General features: G+C 51.1%; 1 protein-coding gene across 1 annotated transcript; it reads left to right on the top strand.

Moving 5' to 3' along the window:
* Positions 1-3,275: 3,275 nt before the first annotated feature.
* CHMP1A (charged multivesicular body protein 1A) lies at positions 3,276-12,404 on the top strand. Its single transcript, XM_006902853.1, has 7 exons — positions 3,276-3,286; positions 6,830-6,849; positions 8,106-8,183; positions 8,587-8,733; positions 11,528-11,656; positions 11,956-12,143; positions 12,370-12,404. Exons 1-7 carry the CDS (start codon positions 3,280-3,282, stop codon positions 12,389-12,391), a joined length of 591 nt encoding a protein of 196 aa, XP_006902915.1. The 5' UTR covers positions 3,276-3,279; the 3' UTR covers positions 12,392-12,404.
* The last annotated feature ends 2,068 nt before the right edge of the window (positions 12,405-14,472 follow it).

The following is a 14,472-nucleotide window of genomic DNA, read 5'->3' as shown; positions in this document are numbered from 1 at the left end:
GTCCCTGTGTCCACACCCATCTCCACCCCTGTCCCTGTGTCCACACCCCTGTCCCTGTGTCCACACCCTTCTCCATCCCATCCCTGTGTGCGCACCCTTCTCCACTCCTGTCCCTGTGTCCGCACCCCTTCTCCACTCCTGTCCCTGTGTCCACACCCCTTCTCCACCCCTGTCCCTGTGTCCACACCCTTCTCCATCCCATCCCTGTGTCCACATCTTTCTCTACTCCTGTCCCTGTGTCCACACCCCTTCTCCACCCGTCCCTGTGTCCACACCCCTTCTCCACCACTGTCCCTGTGTCCACACCTTCTCCTCCATCCCTGTCCTTGTCCAGTGTCCACCCCTTCACCATCTCTGTCCTGTGCCCACACCCTTTATCTTCTAACATCCATGTGTCCTGTGTCCACACCCCTTCTCCATGCCTAATCCCTTCAGTTTTCTCTCCATCTTAATGAAATGTTCTTACTTGGATAGGCTTGTATTATTGGAATCACACAATACATAACCTTTTGTCTGTGTGATGCTAAAATATGTAATCTATAAAATGTACATATTTGCAACAATGAATGAATGGAAATCCAAAGTCTCTCTAAATTTTCATTAACATTTAAAAAAAGATAAAAATGTACATATAAATCACTAATAACTAAATTTGGTGGACATTTTCTCAATTACTGAAAATACTAAATCAAGGGGAGCTCTGGTGGCCTAGTGGCAAGGAGCTGCAACTACAATCCCTGTGGCTCACGGTTCGAATCTACCAGATGCTCTGCCGGGAAAAGGAGGGACAATCTCCTCCTGTACCAGTCAGATCTGATTTGACGGTACACTCACACACACACACACACACACACACACACACACACACAAAAAAAAAATACTAAATCAGTTGGGATAACAGCTATCTGCCTCAAAACAGTCTCATTTTAACCCTTGGAGTCAGTTCTTTCTAGCTACTGTAAGGTTAAATAGTTCTTTTGGAGAGAATTTCCCAATATATTTTAGAAGAGGCAAAATCCACAATTTAATTAATCACTCTAGTATATAACGGTATTAAACTTTTCTAGAAAAGCCAACTTCTAAAACTAGCACTTCAACATGAAAATGTTGAGGAAAACTTCTTTCCTTGTGCTTGCTGGCTTCCATCAATGGTTACAACTTTGTTTTGTCTGTTTTTCTTTCTTTGTATGTTAAAGCAATGGTGGAATCTCAACCATAAATACCGCAGTATGTTCTTCTACCAAAGAGTTATTTTCTCAACAGTCCCTGTAACACCATCATACTGTGCACGTGGACAGTGGTGAGACTCATCTGATAGCCAATCTCATGATCTCATGTTTAGCTGTGACAGGTCCACATCAATTTTGGAACACATCTCAAACCTTTCCTTTTTTCCCTTGCCGTTTACTTGGTGAAGAAACTGGATCACTTTTTCAGTAGACGTTCTAACATTTCTGTCTTATTGAAAACAATCTCACCCTCTGTACACTGTGTCCTAGTCTCTCTGTAGCCACACGTCATTTCCCCCCCTAGAGCCCACAGCTGGCTGAGACTCTTTCCAGGTTCTATTCCAGTCCAGGAAATGTTGACGGGATGGCTGTCATCAAGAAACAGGCCCCATACGTGTCTCTTGATTCCCTGTGGATCTGCCCTTGCCATATGGGAACATATTTGGGGTCTTAACTCATAGATTTCTGGACATCCTAAATCAGGGGATCTCTGGTGGCCTAGTCCATGGGGGAACTTCACTGCTAACCCTAAAATGGCACCTTTCTGACAGTTCACAGCAACCAGTAGATTTGCAGAATAACAATGAGCAGTCTCCTCCCATGCATTTATAGCCTCTGAAAACCACTGGAGGGTAAGGTCTGAGTACACAGCAATGAGTTTGAGTTGTTGTTATGTGCCATCAAGTCACAACTGCCCTAAACCCTGCTCTATCCTGTACCAACCTTATTGTCTCTGACATACCTGCCCCCATTACCCTAGTCACTGAATCAATCCATCTTATCCAGGGTCTTCTTCCCATGCGCTGTCCCTCCACGCCTCTCCATGGACTGATCTCTCCTTGAAACATGCCCAAAGTATGTCAGATGAAGCTTCAGAATCCCCTCTAGGAAGTCTGTTCTCCTAGCAGCCCATGGTATATTTGATACTCCTCTCTAGCACCACAGCTCAAATGCATGAGTTTGAGTTAGATATACTAAAACAAATTCTTTTCATTGTTGAGTGTATTACTGCTATTAATGCTCCATTTTTCAGGTTTCCAAACTTTTCTTGGCCTCTGCCAATGTCCCCTACCTTCAACTTCAGATGACAAGGATGACCTCTGGGGCAAGTTCTTTGCAGACTTAGAGAGGCTGTCTCCAGGAGGTTCTCTATCTGCCTCTCTGGTCACTGAGGAGAGCTTCTCCTGCACCTTCTCCTTAGGCTTGGAAACAGTAGCCTCCTTCTGTTGCACCTCGCCTGAAATTTACAGGTAATTAGCCTACTGTCGACTGTGCTTAGGGTGGTAGGTCAGTTGACTGTGTGCAGAATGAAGTGAGAGCACTGAAAAAACACCCAGGTCACTCTGTGTCCTTGGGCACCGTGGGTATTTCTAACTGTTTTGTGCACATTACAAAGCACTTTGAGAAGCCGGAACACAGCATCAAACTGAGAGCCGGCCCTGCAGCTCCTGGGGCTATCAGAGTGCCTCCTAGGTCCTGGCACCTGATGGGGTACTTAACATGTCTGGAACCCCACTGAGTGCCACCTGTGTACAGCGGGACACCTGTAAATAGCCCAGTATGGTCTGTGGTAGTATGAGACCTGTGTATAGTACGATGGGGTGGGTACCTGTGTACAGCGAGGGCCCGGTATAAAGGTATGGAGGTGCAGAACCTGTGCAGAGAGGCTTTTACCTTTCCTAACCTTAGGTTTGCTCGTGGAAAGTCCCATAAGTGAGGCGGCAGGCCCGGCTGCCTTGGGCCGAGTCCCTGCCACGCGCTGCGTGCCAGCCCTAGCACCACGTGACTCACAAAGCGGGCCCTCCTTACAACGGCAGCCGACGCCGGGCAGGTTGCCCCGGCAACCGCCCCGCCCCCCCGAGCGCGCACGCCCCGGCGCGCCCCCTGGCGGACCGCCGAGAGCCGCTCACCCTCCTGTCGCGAGATGCGCCGCGAGACCGGAAGCGGAAGGGGACCACGGAAGTGCTCGCGGCCGGAGCCGTAGTGGAAGCCCGCGTCCCCGAGCTCAGCTGTCAGCGCCTCTCCGAGGGCGCAGCCTCCAGCACCGGACATGGACGGTAAGAGGTCTCCCCGGCCGAGGGGAGCCGAGGGTCGGCGTCTTCCTGCCTCGGGCGCGGGGCCGCGGCCTGTCTGCTTCGGGGCTGCGGGCTGGGCTCCGGCTGCCCGACGGAAGACGGACCTCGGTCTCGGCCCTTTCCGTCTACCCAGGCTGGACTCCGACTCCCGGCTCTCTGACCAGCACTCCTCGGCCTCGCGAGCTCGGACGCTGGGGACCACGTCCCGTCGGCCTTTGGGGCCCGGGAGTGTCGGGTCAGGTGGCAGCTGAGGACGGAGAGGGGAGTGGCTGGCCTCTCCTCGGGTGCTCAGTGGGAGTGATGGAAGAGCTTGCTGTGGGGCGGGCGCACCCCATCTTCCCGGAGAAGGGCTGTGCACCCTACAGGGAGAGTGCGGGGTCCCGGTCCGCCCGCCCTGCGCCTCTGTTGTCGGGTGTTGGGGCGTGGCGGGAGAGGAGCAGAGTCAGCTCGGAGAAGGCGGCGCTTGTGTTTGCCAAAATGCTTAGAGGCTGCTGTGATTGAGACTAAAAGCGGCGGGCAGATCCCTTCCACCCGCCGTCAGGTTTCCCAAGAGGTAAATACATAGACACACATAATATGGGCTCTGGTATAGATAGTGCGTGTGTACGCAAATACGAGCAGGGTTCAAAATCTGGGAGAGAATGCATCAGGGATGTGTCCTGTCTCCATACTTTATCAGCACATAAGGTATAAATAAATGACATCAATGTCCGCATAGCATACGCAGAACAGATCATTCGGGAGGCCAGGCTTTATGAGGAGATTGTGGCATCAGGATTGGAGGAAGACCCGTCACCAACCTACGGTATGCAGATGACACCGCCTTGCTTGATGAAACGGAGGAGGACCTGAAGCACTTACTGCAGAAGGTCAGGGACCCTAATCTTCAATATGGATTGAAGCTCAACATCAAGAAGACAATGATTCTCAACCGTGGGCCAGTTGACAGCGCTATGATAGATGGAGAAGAGATTGAGGTTAACAATTACAGCTTGCTTGGCTCCACAGTCAACACTCTTCGAATTGCACTGAGAAAATCTGTTGTCAGGGACCTGACAGGGACTCTGACTTCTCAGAATATTGAGAAGTAATGATGTCCGTCGTCTAGAGACTAAGGTGCACCTGCATGGTCTTTGCAATTACTTGCTATGATGAGAGCTGGACAGTGACTAAGGATGGTAGAAGAAGAATCGATGCCTTTTTAAGTTGTAGTGCTGGAAAAGAATCTTGAATATACTGTAGACCACAAAGAAAACAAATAGATCTAATTTGGAGAGGATGAAACCAAAGCTCTCTCCTTGGAGGCTAGGATTTTTAAGTTCCTTCTCACATGCTTTGGGCATGCAACCAGGAGGACCAGACCTTAGAGAAAAACTTGATGCTTAGAATGGTGGAGGGATGGCACAGGAGAGGGAGACCCCAGCTGAGGTGGATTGACACTCTGTCTGGGCCAGTGGGGGCAGATATATCGGAGTCGGTGAGACTGGTTTAGGATAGGGCAGGGTTCACAGCCACTGTACATAAGGTCACTATGAGTCACAGGCGACTCAACAGCACATAAGGACAACACAGAAATAAAAGACTCATAGATACATGTGTCTACATACATGTAGTCCAAAGCAGTATACAGTTGTGTAGGATTTTGGCCTGTAGTTCAATCTGCTCTTGAGGAAACTTGACTTTGACCCATATCTTTTTCCCAGGTTGGTCTTGGCCCCTTGTGTTCTTAGCAGTCCCAGCCAGTGGCTGGGCCTTGGGTGGGAAAGCTGAGGCTGGAAAGGAAGGTAACCGGTTTATCCAGGGCTTACATGATCCTCAGCCGAGGACTATATTTGCATCAGTAAACACCAGGCACCTGCATTCTGTTCTTCATTTTCTGTTCCAGTCTAGCCGGGGAACCCTTCAGGTAATCCCATGTCCTGTATGCTCCACCTTGGGGAACTGAGTAAATTGAGATTGATTGAGTAAATTGACAGATACTCAGATGAGTCTGCCTGCCTTGCTCTTGGATTTGATGAGTGAGTAACAAGAGTTGGATGTTAAGGGAAATAGAAAAAATTACACTGGATTCACCTTGATCTGGAACGAGAAGAGGTTGGAGGTGGTGCCACCAAGGTGTGCACTGTGCCCCTGGACGGTGACTCTGGAGGCAGTCACTCACTTCTTGGCTGTCTTGTCTGTTTACCCTTCAGTGGCAAGAGGAAGGCACTCACTAGGTTATGAACGGATGTATTTTCACTTTGACTTTATGCCCAAGTTGGAGTAGGTGTACATGGTTGTTGTTTAACCTTACTTTAGTGCAAGAAAAGGTTCAAAACCTCATCAGTGGTTTAGAAGCTGCATATGTAGCAAATGAAGGTGATTGTAAGGAATAATTTTGTTTGGAGTAAGAGTTGTGTCGGAAACTAGAGTGGAGCAGTGTTTAAAAGTGCTAGTCTGCTAACCAAAAGATGGGCAGTTCGAATCTACCAGCTGCCACTCCGCAAGAGTAGCAGTCCTCTGAAGATGTGCAGCCTTGGAACCCTGTGGGTCAGCGCTGCCCTACCCTGTGGGGTCACTCAGCTCCAGTGACAGGAGGGTATTTGTGTTTGCTTTGGACACATTGTTCCGTCTTTAGAATGAGAGCAGGTTTTTGTTGCATTGACCATGAGGTGGATGTTTGTAACCCAGGAACTTAACTGCATAAAGAATGGACTGTACAAGGCTGAGCCTTACTAAGTTGGGAGAATCCCAAGGGTTCTTTGATTGGGACAGTGACTAAGGATGTTAGAAGAAGAATCAGTGCCTTTGAGTTCTGGTGCTGGAGAAGAGTACTGAACATACCATGGACTGCTAAGAGAACAAACAGGTCTGTCTTGGGAGAGGATGAAACCGAATTTCTTCTTAAGTATTTTGAAGCTCTGTCTCACGTACTTTGGGCTTGTGACCACAAGGGACCAGTCCTTGGAGAAAGACATCATGCTTAGAAGGACCGACGAACAGTGAAGGAGAAGATGGCCCTGGCTGAGATGGATTGATGCGGTAATGGGGGTAGATGTGTCAGAGTCAGTGAGACTGGCTCAGGATAGCGGTTCCTATGAGTTACAGGACACTCGATGTCACATAACAGCAATTACAGCAACATGATATTGCCTCTTGGCCTGGTGGTAAGGGTTTTTGTTTTCTTCTTCTTAAGATGTAATCCATATTGAAGTCAGTAGTCCTTGATCTTCTACAGCAAGTGCTTCAAATCCTCTCAGTGAGCAGGGTTGTATCATCTGCATAATGCCTGATATTTGCCAAGTACTGTGTCTGTTCACTCACTCCCCCATCTGCACTACAATCCTTCGAGACAGGCTGGTGCCATTCTAGTGAGGAGGCAGGTTCAGGGGTCCTCCCTGGCCTGGTCATCTTGCTGGCCCAGCTAGCCCCTGAAGGCCTGGTCACCCTGACTGGTGTCTGCCTAGCTCCCACCCCAAGTACCAGAGAGCCACAGCAACTCTTCATTCCACTCCCAGACCCTCACTGCTTTCTCTCTCGTTGCAGATAACCTGTTCCAGTTGAAGGTACGTACTGCGTAACCACTCCCCTGGTTTGGCCCATTGGTCATGGTGAGGATGAGCCATGAGTTGCACCAGCCCAAGCCCCGGAAAGCAGGGCCAGCCAGGCTGGTCGCTGGGTGACCTATCTGTGCTCCCTCAGATGCTGACCTTGAGCTGGCCAGTTGATTTTCTGTTGGGTGTGAGAGGGCTGGCTCACTTAGGGCTAAGTGTCTTATCTCTGAGAAGCATAACTCAGTGTTGTATGTGCCTGGGTGCACCGCTGGACCTTCCACAGTCACTGCAAGCCCTCCATGGTCCCCTTGAAAGATCCGTCCAGACAGCACGGCTTCCTCTACTCTGTGCTGGAGTCGGAAGGGCTTTTTAAGATCTCCTGATGGCCCTGTCTGTTGCTCACATTCTGATTTCTTTGGTTTATCACAATTCAGAGAACTTGGACCACGTGAGGTGATCTGGAGCCCATGTGAGGTGCTAGGGCTGAGCCTATCACCAGAGCACACTGGTGAGAGTAGAGCCTGGGATGGGGGCCTCTGGACTCACAGGGGTCGTATCAACACAGACTGCTGAGGATTCTCCTTTGGGCCTGTTTTGTGCGGGTCCCCGGGTGCTGCACTGACCAGGAGCCTTTGCTAATGGTGAATGGGATTTTTCATGTTTCATTTTAGCTGTTATAAATGAAATAACCACATGTTCAGGCTTAGGAAGTTTGGAGGAAGGAGAGTTTTGGCAGCGGATGTTGACCTGGTATCTCATGATTGGCTGTCAGGAGTTGGTAGATGCTCTGTGAGTACAGTGTGAGGTGGGAGTTGGTAGAAAGTATATGCTCAGGGAGAGAGATGCAGCCACAGATGAGGTGGCCGTGACAGCTTTGTCCAGACAGAGCCAGACTGCAGGTGGGAGAGCTCAGTCCTTGGAGAGGTGGACGGACTGTGTGCTGTGGGGATCATGTGTCCAGAGTCAGCGCTGTAATATACACAGCATCTGAGAACCTGCTATCTGAACCAGAATCCCATCGGTCCACCAGCAGAGGTTAGGAGCAATGCTAAGATTTGAGGGATGTTTGAGGGGAGGGCAGACACTTTAGGGAGCTCTTCCTGCCCATTTTCACAGACAAGACAGCTCAGAACTTGGGTTTGTATCTTCTGGTATCCCTTAGGTTCCTGATGACATAAACACACATGATGAACCTCTGGGGGTGGCTGTGAGGGGCCCTGGCTGGTCTTGACCCCTCGGTAATGCCTCTAACCAGTGTCCATTCTCAGTTCACAGCAAAGCAGCTAGAGAAACTGGCCAAGAAGGCAGAAAAGGAGTCCAAGGCTGAACAAGCCAAAGTGAAGAAGGTGAGGCTACCATGGTTGGCTCCTGCTGGACCTCATGCTCCTGAATCCTGGGGGCCTCGCCAATAGAATTGTCTCAGGGCATCTGCTCACCAAATCCAGGTCCTTGGGCAGAGCGTCTGGCATTCTGGTGCATGCATCTCCTGTTCTGGTCCTCTGTAGGTTCATGATGGGAGAGGCCAGGGTGGCCTGGGTGGTAGGCAGGTAGTCTTGACTGGGCTCTCTGGCTAACCTTTTGCATTGGTGGCGGGCAGTGAAGTTGGCCTATACTTTGTTTCTGCTCTGGCCTGTTCTGTGTGTTCGGGTAGCTCCCTGAATTTCAGATGAGCCATTTTCTCAAGGTGTGTGTGAAAGTCCTGTGTCTGCAGACCACAGTCCTCTCAACTGGCCTGTCCCCAAATTCCAGGCTCTTCAGCAGAAGAATGTGGAGTGTGCACGTGTTTATGCTGAGAATGCCATCCGCAAGAAGAATGAGGGGGTGAACTGCCTGCGCATGGCCTCCCGCGTGGATGCCGTGGCCTCCAAGGTCCAGACTGCCGTGACCATGAAGGGGGTGAGTAGCTCAGCCAGCCCAAGGCTCATATTCATTGACCAGCGTGGCCAGCACCTGTTGGCAGACTGGGACCACATGTGGGGGTGGAGAAATCCTGTCAGGCTCTAGTCCTCTGGGCAAGCAGGTAGGTGGACCACAAGGCACAGCACACTTCTGGCCTCAGACCTCACAGAGTGCCTTCTGAGCCCAGGCTGGGTTAGAGGGACCACTGCCCAGGAGCCTGGAAACCTAGACGGTCCCTCCCTGGTCTTGGGGACATTCATGGATTGAATTTTGTCCCCAAGGATAGGTGCTGTAAACCTAATCTCTGTGACTATACACTTACAATAAACCCAACAAACAAAAGGTTGTCTTTGCATTGTCAGTGAGACACTGTCACTGCGGGCTGTGTCTAGCATGAATCTCTTGTGAGGTAATAAAATGTGATTGAAAAAGCCAACAGAGAGGGGGTGGGTTAAGATCCACGTAGTGCCTAGGCTAGAAGGACTTGAGGGGAGAGCTGAAGAGAAAGTCCCCATCGCCCTAAACAACATACACAGCCCAGCAACGGCCAAGTGGCCCCAGGTGCCTCACAGAAAATATTAACGTGTGACTGGCCCAAGGGGAACAGGGACACTCCTTACGCAGAGGCAGGGAGCTTGTCTGAATTGTGTTCACATGTCTGGCACAGCTAGAAATTGGATATTTAACTGGGATTTCTAAGCAGATTTTAAGAGGACTGTATGGTTTCTCCTAGTTGCTAACAGTAAATATGAGAGGGAAGATAGGGATTTTAACATGAACGATGCAAATGAAAACATAGCTGAAAGATCTGGAAAATTATATTGTGCAAATTAAGTTACACTTGTCCTAGAACTTTCATCTAGGATATGGCTGCACAGTCTTTTGTTAGCATAAGCCTACATCTGATTGGACCTGGATACCACATCAGAAAGTCCATCCACCTAGACTGGCAGGGACAGAGAATGAAGGGCAGCGTCCTGTGCTGTCGACCTTTTGGAGTTCTCCAGGCAGAACCCGGCCAGAATAGCAGTGTCTGTTCTTCAAGATCAGGGAAGGATGAGATGAGAACTGTCAGGGGGACACACAGTAGAACCTTCTTGGGGTTGAGGACCTCCTGGTTTTCCCCTTTTGGTTTTTCAAGATTTTTATTAGTGTTTTTTTTAATTGAGATTTTAGTGACAGTTTATAGAGAACTTGGATTTCCATCCATTCATTCATTGTTGCGCATTTTCCTCCCTGTCCACCCCCCCAGCTTCTCTCTATAAAAAAAGATTATTTTGTTGTTGTACAAACCCCCCCAGTCCACTTTACTATGCAGCTCTTACTGTGGACTGTTGTCATGCAAATAATACCTAAGCTTATTTTCCTTTTAGCAGTTTTATTCCTCATCTGTTTAATTGCAGTGTACATTATATATCCCCTTTTCTTAGTTTCCCCCCCAAACTCCAGGTCAGCCCTGTTTTATAACAGTAGCATTATGCAATATTTGTCCTCTTTTTTTTCTGGTAAAGAATCTTTTATTTTTATTATTTTTGTGTGTGTACCGTCAAATCGGATCTGACTGGTACAGGAGGAGCTTGTTCCTTGTTTCTCCTTCTTCAGCAGAGCATCTGGTGGATTTGAACTGCTCACCTCTGGGATTACACTGCAGCTGCGTTCTACTAGGCCGCCAGAGAGTTCACCAGTATTTGTTGTGTGTGTGTGTGTGTGTGAGATAATTTCACTCAACATAACGTCCCATTTTGTATAATATTTCACGGGTTCCTTGTTTTTCAATGCTGCATAGTTGTCCATTGTGCGAATATACCACAGCTTCTCTAGCCATTCATTTGCTGATGTGCACTTGGGTTGTTTCCAACTCTTTGCTATTGTGAACAAAGCCACAATAAACATGGGTGTGCATATATCTGCTTGGATGTCAGTTATGGTCTCTTTAGGGTCTATTCCCAGTAGTGGAATTGCTGGGTCAAATGGTATTTCTGTTTCCGACTTTTTGAGAGAGCTCCATACTGCCTTCCAGAATGGTTGCACCATTTTACAGTCCCACCAACAGTGAATAAGGGTTCCAGTTTCGCCACAACCTTGCCAGCATTTGTTGCTTGGTGGGTTTCCCCTTTGAACTGATGACTGTGCCGGGGCAGGACCATCACCCAGGATTATGTGGGCAGGCTGTGGTACCCAAGGGGAGGGACCACCTTATGCCTGTTGGGCAGAAAAATGGCCCAGTTGGGGATGAGAGCATTGGGTCCCCAATCAAATGGTCCAGGGCAGTAGGTCACCCAAAGTTCAGGCAGACTAAGTGGCTATCCCACCCGGTTCAGAAGCTGGAACTGAAGACCCAAAGCCTGGGTGTTGAGAAGAGGTTCCCTCCAGGCTTGGAGAGCTCCTGTCACTTCTGCTGGGTTAGAGTTAGGCTTGTTGCCAGCGCCCTCTTTCCCCTCCGATGCCTCCCACATGACGGAAGTGTCTGCGTGTCCGTCTGTGTCTGCCCCATGTTGTCCTTCGGGAGATCACCTGCATTCCAGACTGTCCATGTTCACAGACAAAGAGGCATTTTGTCCCAGGATGGAGTGTGCTAAAGCCTCACTCATGTCTGATTTAGATGCTTCAGAGGATGAGCTTGAAGGTGATTTAGGGCATTAGCAGTGCTGTGTGTCAGGGTCTTTGAGTTTTGTGTGTGATAAAGCCTAGAGATTTATAGATTGAATTGTGTCCTCCTGTGCCTGAGGCTGTTCTGTCTCCAAGAGGAAACTGTGTTCTAGAGATTAAGAATATGGCCTCTCTATTACAGGTGACTAAGAATATGGCCCAGGTCACCAAGGCCCTGGACAAGGCGCTGAGTGCCATGGACCTGCAGAAGGTGTCTGCAGTCATGGACAAGTTTGAACAGCAGGTCCAGAACTTGGATGTGCACACCTCGGTATGTGCTGCCGACCTCGGGCGCGTGTGAGGGTTGGACTGTGCTGCCTGTGCTCATAATTCCTGTTCCTTTCCCTCCTGTCTTGGGTCCGTCCTGCCCTGTCATCACCCATCCTTCCTGTCCCTCAGGATCTGTGTTCTCTCGGGCTGGGTCCCAGCTGGAGGTCCAGGGTACATTACGGGTATGATTTCTAGGAGAGCTGGACATGGAATGAGTGTCCTAGAGAGACAGGCTGGTGGGGTGCAGAGGCAGTGCCTCGGGCCAGACAGCCTTGTCAGTTGCCGTCCCGGCTCCCACAGGTGATGGAAGATTCCATGAGCTCCGCCACCACACTCACCACACCACAGGAGCAGGTGGACAGCCTCATCATGCAGATCGCAGAAGAGAACGGCCTGGAAGTCCTGGACCAGCTGAGCCAGCTCCCTGAGGGGGCCTCTGCTGTGGGCGAGAGCTCGGTGCGCAGCCAGGAAGACCAGCTGTCGCGGAGGTGTGTTTTTCCCTGTCCAGTGTCCACTGTGGTGGTGGTGGTGTGGGAGGTGGACTCTCTGGTGGAAGACGAGGGTTGGCCTCTGAAGACGACTTGACCTTCTAGAGCCCACCAGTGTCAGCTCGTCCCATGTGTCCCCGCCTGGGGCACCATCTTGCTGGCTCTGGCCCAGCTTCTCACCACCCAGCCTGGTCCCTGTCCCCACACAAATCTGCTCTTCCTTTAGGTTGGCAGCCTTGAGGAATTAGCAGAGTCTGGCCGTGGCTGGCCTACTATCCCCGACCACCCCGCGACCCTGGACGCCACAGTGGAGGAGGCCCCATCTTGTGTCTGCCTTTTCTGCCTTGCTGCGCTGCCCCCAGCTCCACCTGCCCAGTCTGGAGGCTCCAGTCTGTCCTGTGGGGTGGGGGGGGCTCTGTGCTGGAGTAAGTGCACAAGCTTGAGTGGGTGACGTCTGTCACGCAGACTGACCCTCTTCAAGGCAATGCTGTCACCTGCCAAGTGCAGCATGTCACTCTGGGTCAGCCCCTGGCCTGGAGCATTCTGCCCACCACAGGCTTCACCTGAGCAGCCAGCTCCCTCAGTGGGAAGGACAGATGGCTCTCGGCAGTGCCACCAAACACCCTCCTGGCCACCTTTACAGATGGACTCCACCCTGCCACCACCACGGGGGCGGGTGTTGGGTCAGACAGGGCCCCTGACTGACCCGTCCACAGGGCAGAGCCGTCTGGACTACTGTCCAGGTGTGCACACAGCCTCATCCATTGTGCCTCCTCAGGCCAGCCCCTCAGTGAGGCCCTCAGGGCTGCCTCCCATTGTCCCCTGGTAGAGCGTGCCTATTCCCTGCCCTTCCTGAGTGTGCATGTGTGTCAACATGTGTGCAAGGCCCAGCTACACACCTTGGTCCTGTCACGCCTCCTATCGTGTGTGTGTGTGTGTGTGTGTGTAAGCATGCGTATGCATGTGTGTGAGTATGCATTCATTTGTGCAAGCCCCGGCCCCACACCCCACATCCTTTTCCTGTCTGTAGCAGTGGGCCTCCTGCCTTCATGTGTGTGTGAGTGTGCATTCATGTGTGGAAGCCCCGGCCCCATGCCCTGTTCCCTCTTCATGTCACAGTAGTGATGGGCCTTCTGCCTTCTCTGTGTGTGCCCCACACCCTGTTCCCCTCACTGTAGACATTTGGGCCTCCTCCAGGTTCCTCCTGCCCCCTCCTGTCTGTCTATCACTCGGAGGCTGGCTGTGGCTCCTGCAGGGGCCTTGACACATGGACTTGACCTTGCTGTAGCCAAGATGCTCCCCCAAGGCTCACCCAGTGAGGTCCGAGCCCCGGCTGCTGTTTGTTCTTCCGTTTTCTGACGTTTACGTCCTTTTCTTGAAGCTCCCATGATTTTTGTTTGTATTTTTGCCAAAATAGAAAAGCAAGGGGTAGGGGTAGGGGTGGGAGGGGGCCACCTACAGCTGAGCAACGTGTCTGTCTCTCCTGCACGTCTCTTACTGCACCCTGTTGAGATCTCTGGATAGGCCACCTGGAAGTTCTGTAGGTGTTGGGGGTGGGGGATAGGCTGGATCCACAGGAGTGACGATTCATGGTTTTCATCAAAGGAGAATGGGCCTGTCAGCCACTTTCAGGTCTCTGACACCAGTGCTGGCATTTCTGATCTACCCTGGACTCTTCCCAGCGTTGTCCAGGGGCCTGTGAGGCTAAGGATGTGCCCAGACAGCCCTGAGCTTGGGGGCAGTGCAGTCAGAGCTTCAGTCCCTAGCCAAGGGTGTTGGAATCTGCTGTTTTACAACTTATTTTTAACTTCACTTTGAAATTGGTTTAAACTTACATAAAAGTTGCAAAATACAGAGCTGCTGTGAGTCCTCTGTTCCCAGTGGGCCCTCTTTGGTTACACATCTGACCAGGCAGGCTGCACTGGCTGTGTTCAACCCAACACCCTAACTGGGTCCAGTGCCCCTAAGCAAGACAGTGCCTCTTCCGCCACCTTTGTGGTTTTTGAGGACTGAGCTGCTCTCCAGTGGATTTGTGTGTTCTTCATGCAAGGTGGTCCAGACGTCTTCATGCTCCTGGGAAGTGGGGCTTGGGGCACCATCACACAAGCCCTTCTTCCTCCCTCCCAGAGCAGCCCTGCATCCCCCGTACCCTTACCTCCCACTGAATTTGCCTGGGACCAGGAGTAGGTCCTAGTCCTGACCATAGGATCCCGAGGACCAAGACTCCCTAGTCAGCAGGCTGTGTGCACCAGTCAGTCCAGGCTGGGAAAGGGAGGACATGCAGGACGGGACTCACTGGAGGCCCAGTCCCCTTCCTGTGCTCTGGGGG

This window comes from Elephantulus edwardii, unplaced genomic scaffold (genome assembly GCF_000299155.1).
Source record: "Elephantulus edwardii isolate Elephantulus edwardi_28Jun2011 unplaced genomic scaffold, EleEdw1.0 scaffold00463, whole genome shotgun sequence".
NCBI classification, from domain to species: Eukaryota; Metazoa; Chordata; class Mammalia; order Macroscelidea; family Macroscelididae; genus Elephantulus; species Elephantulus edwardii.
The sequence above is the reverse complement of the archived record's forward strand: the minus strand, read 5'-3'. Positions and strand labels throughout refer to the sequence as shown.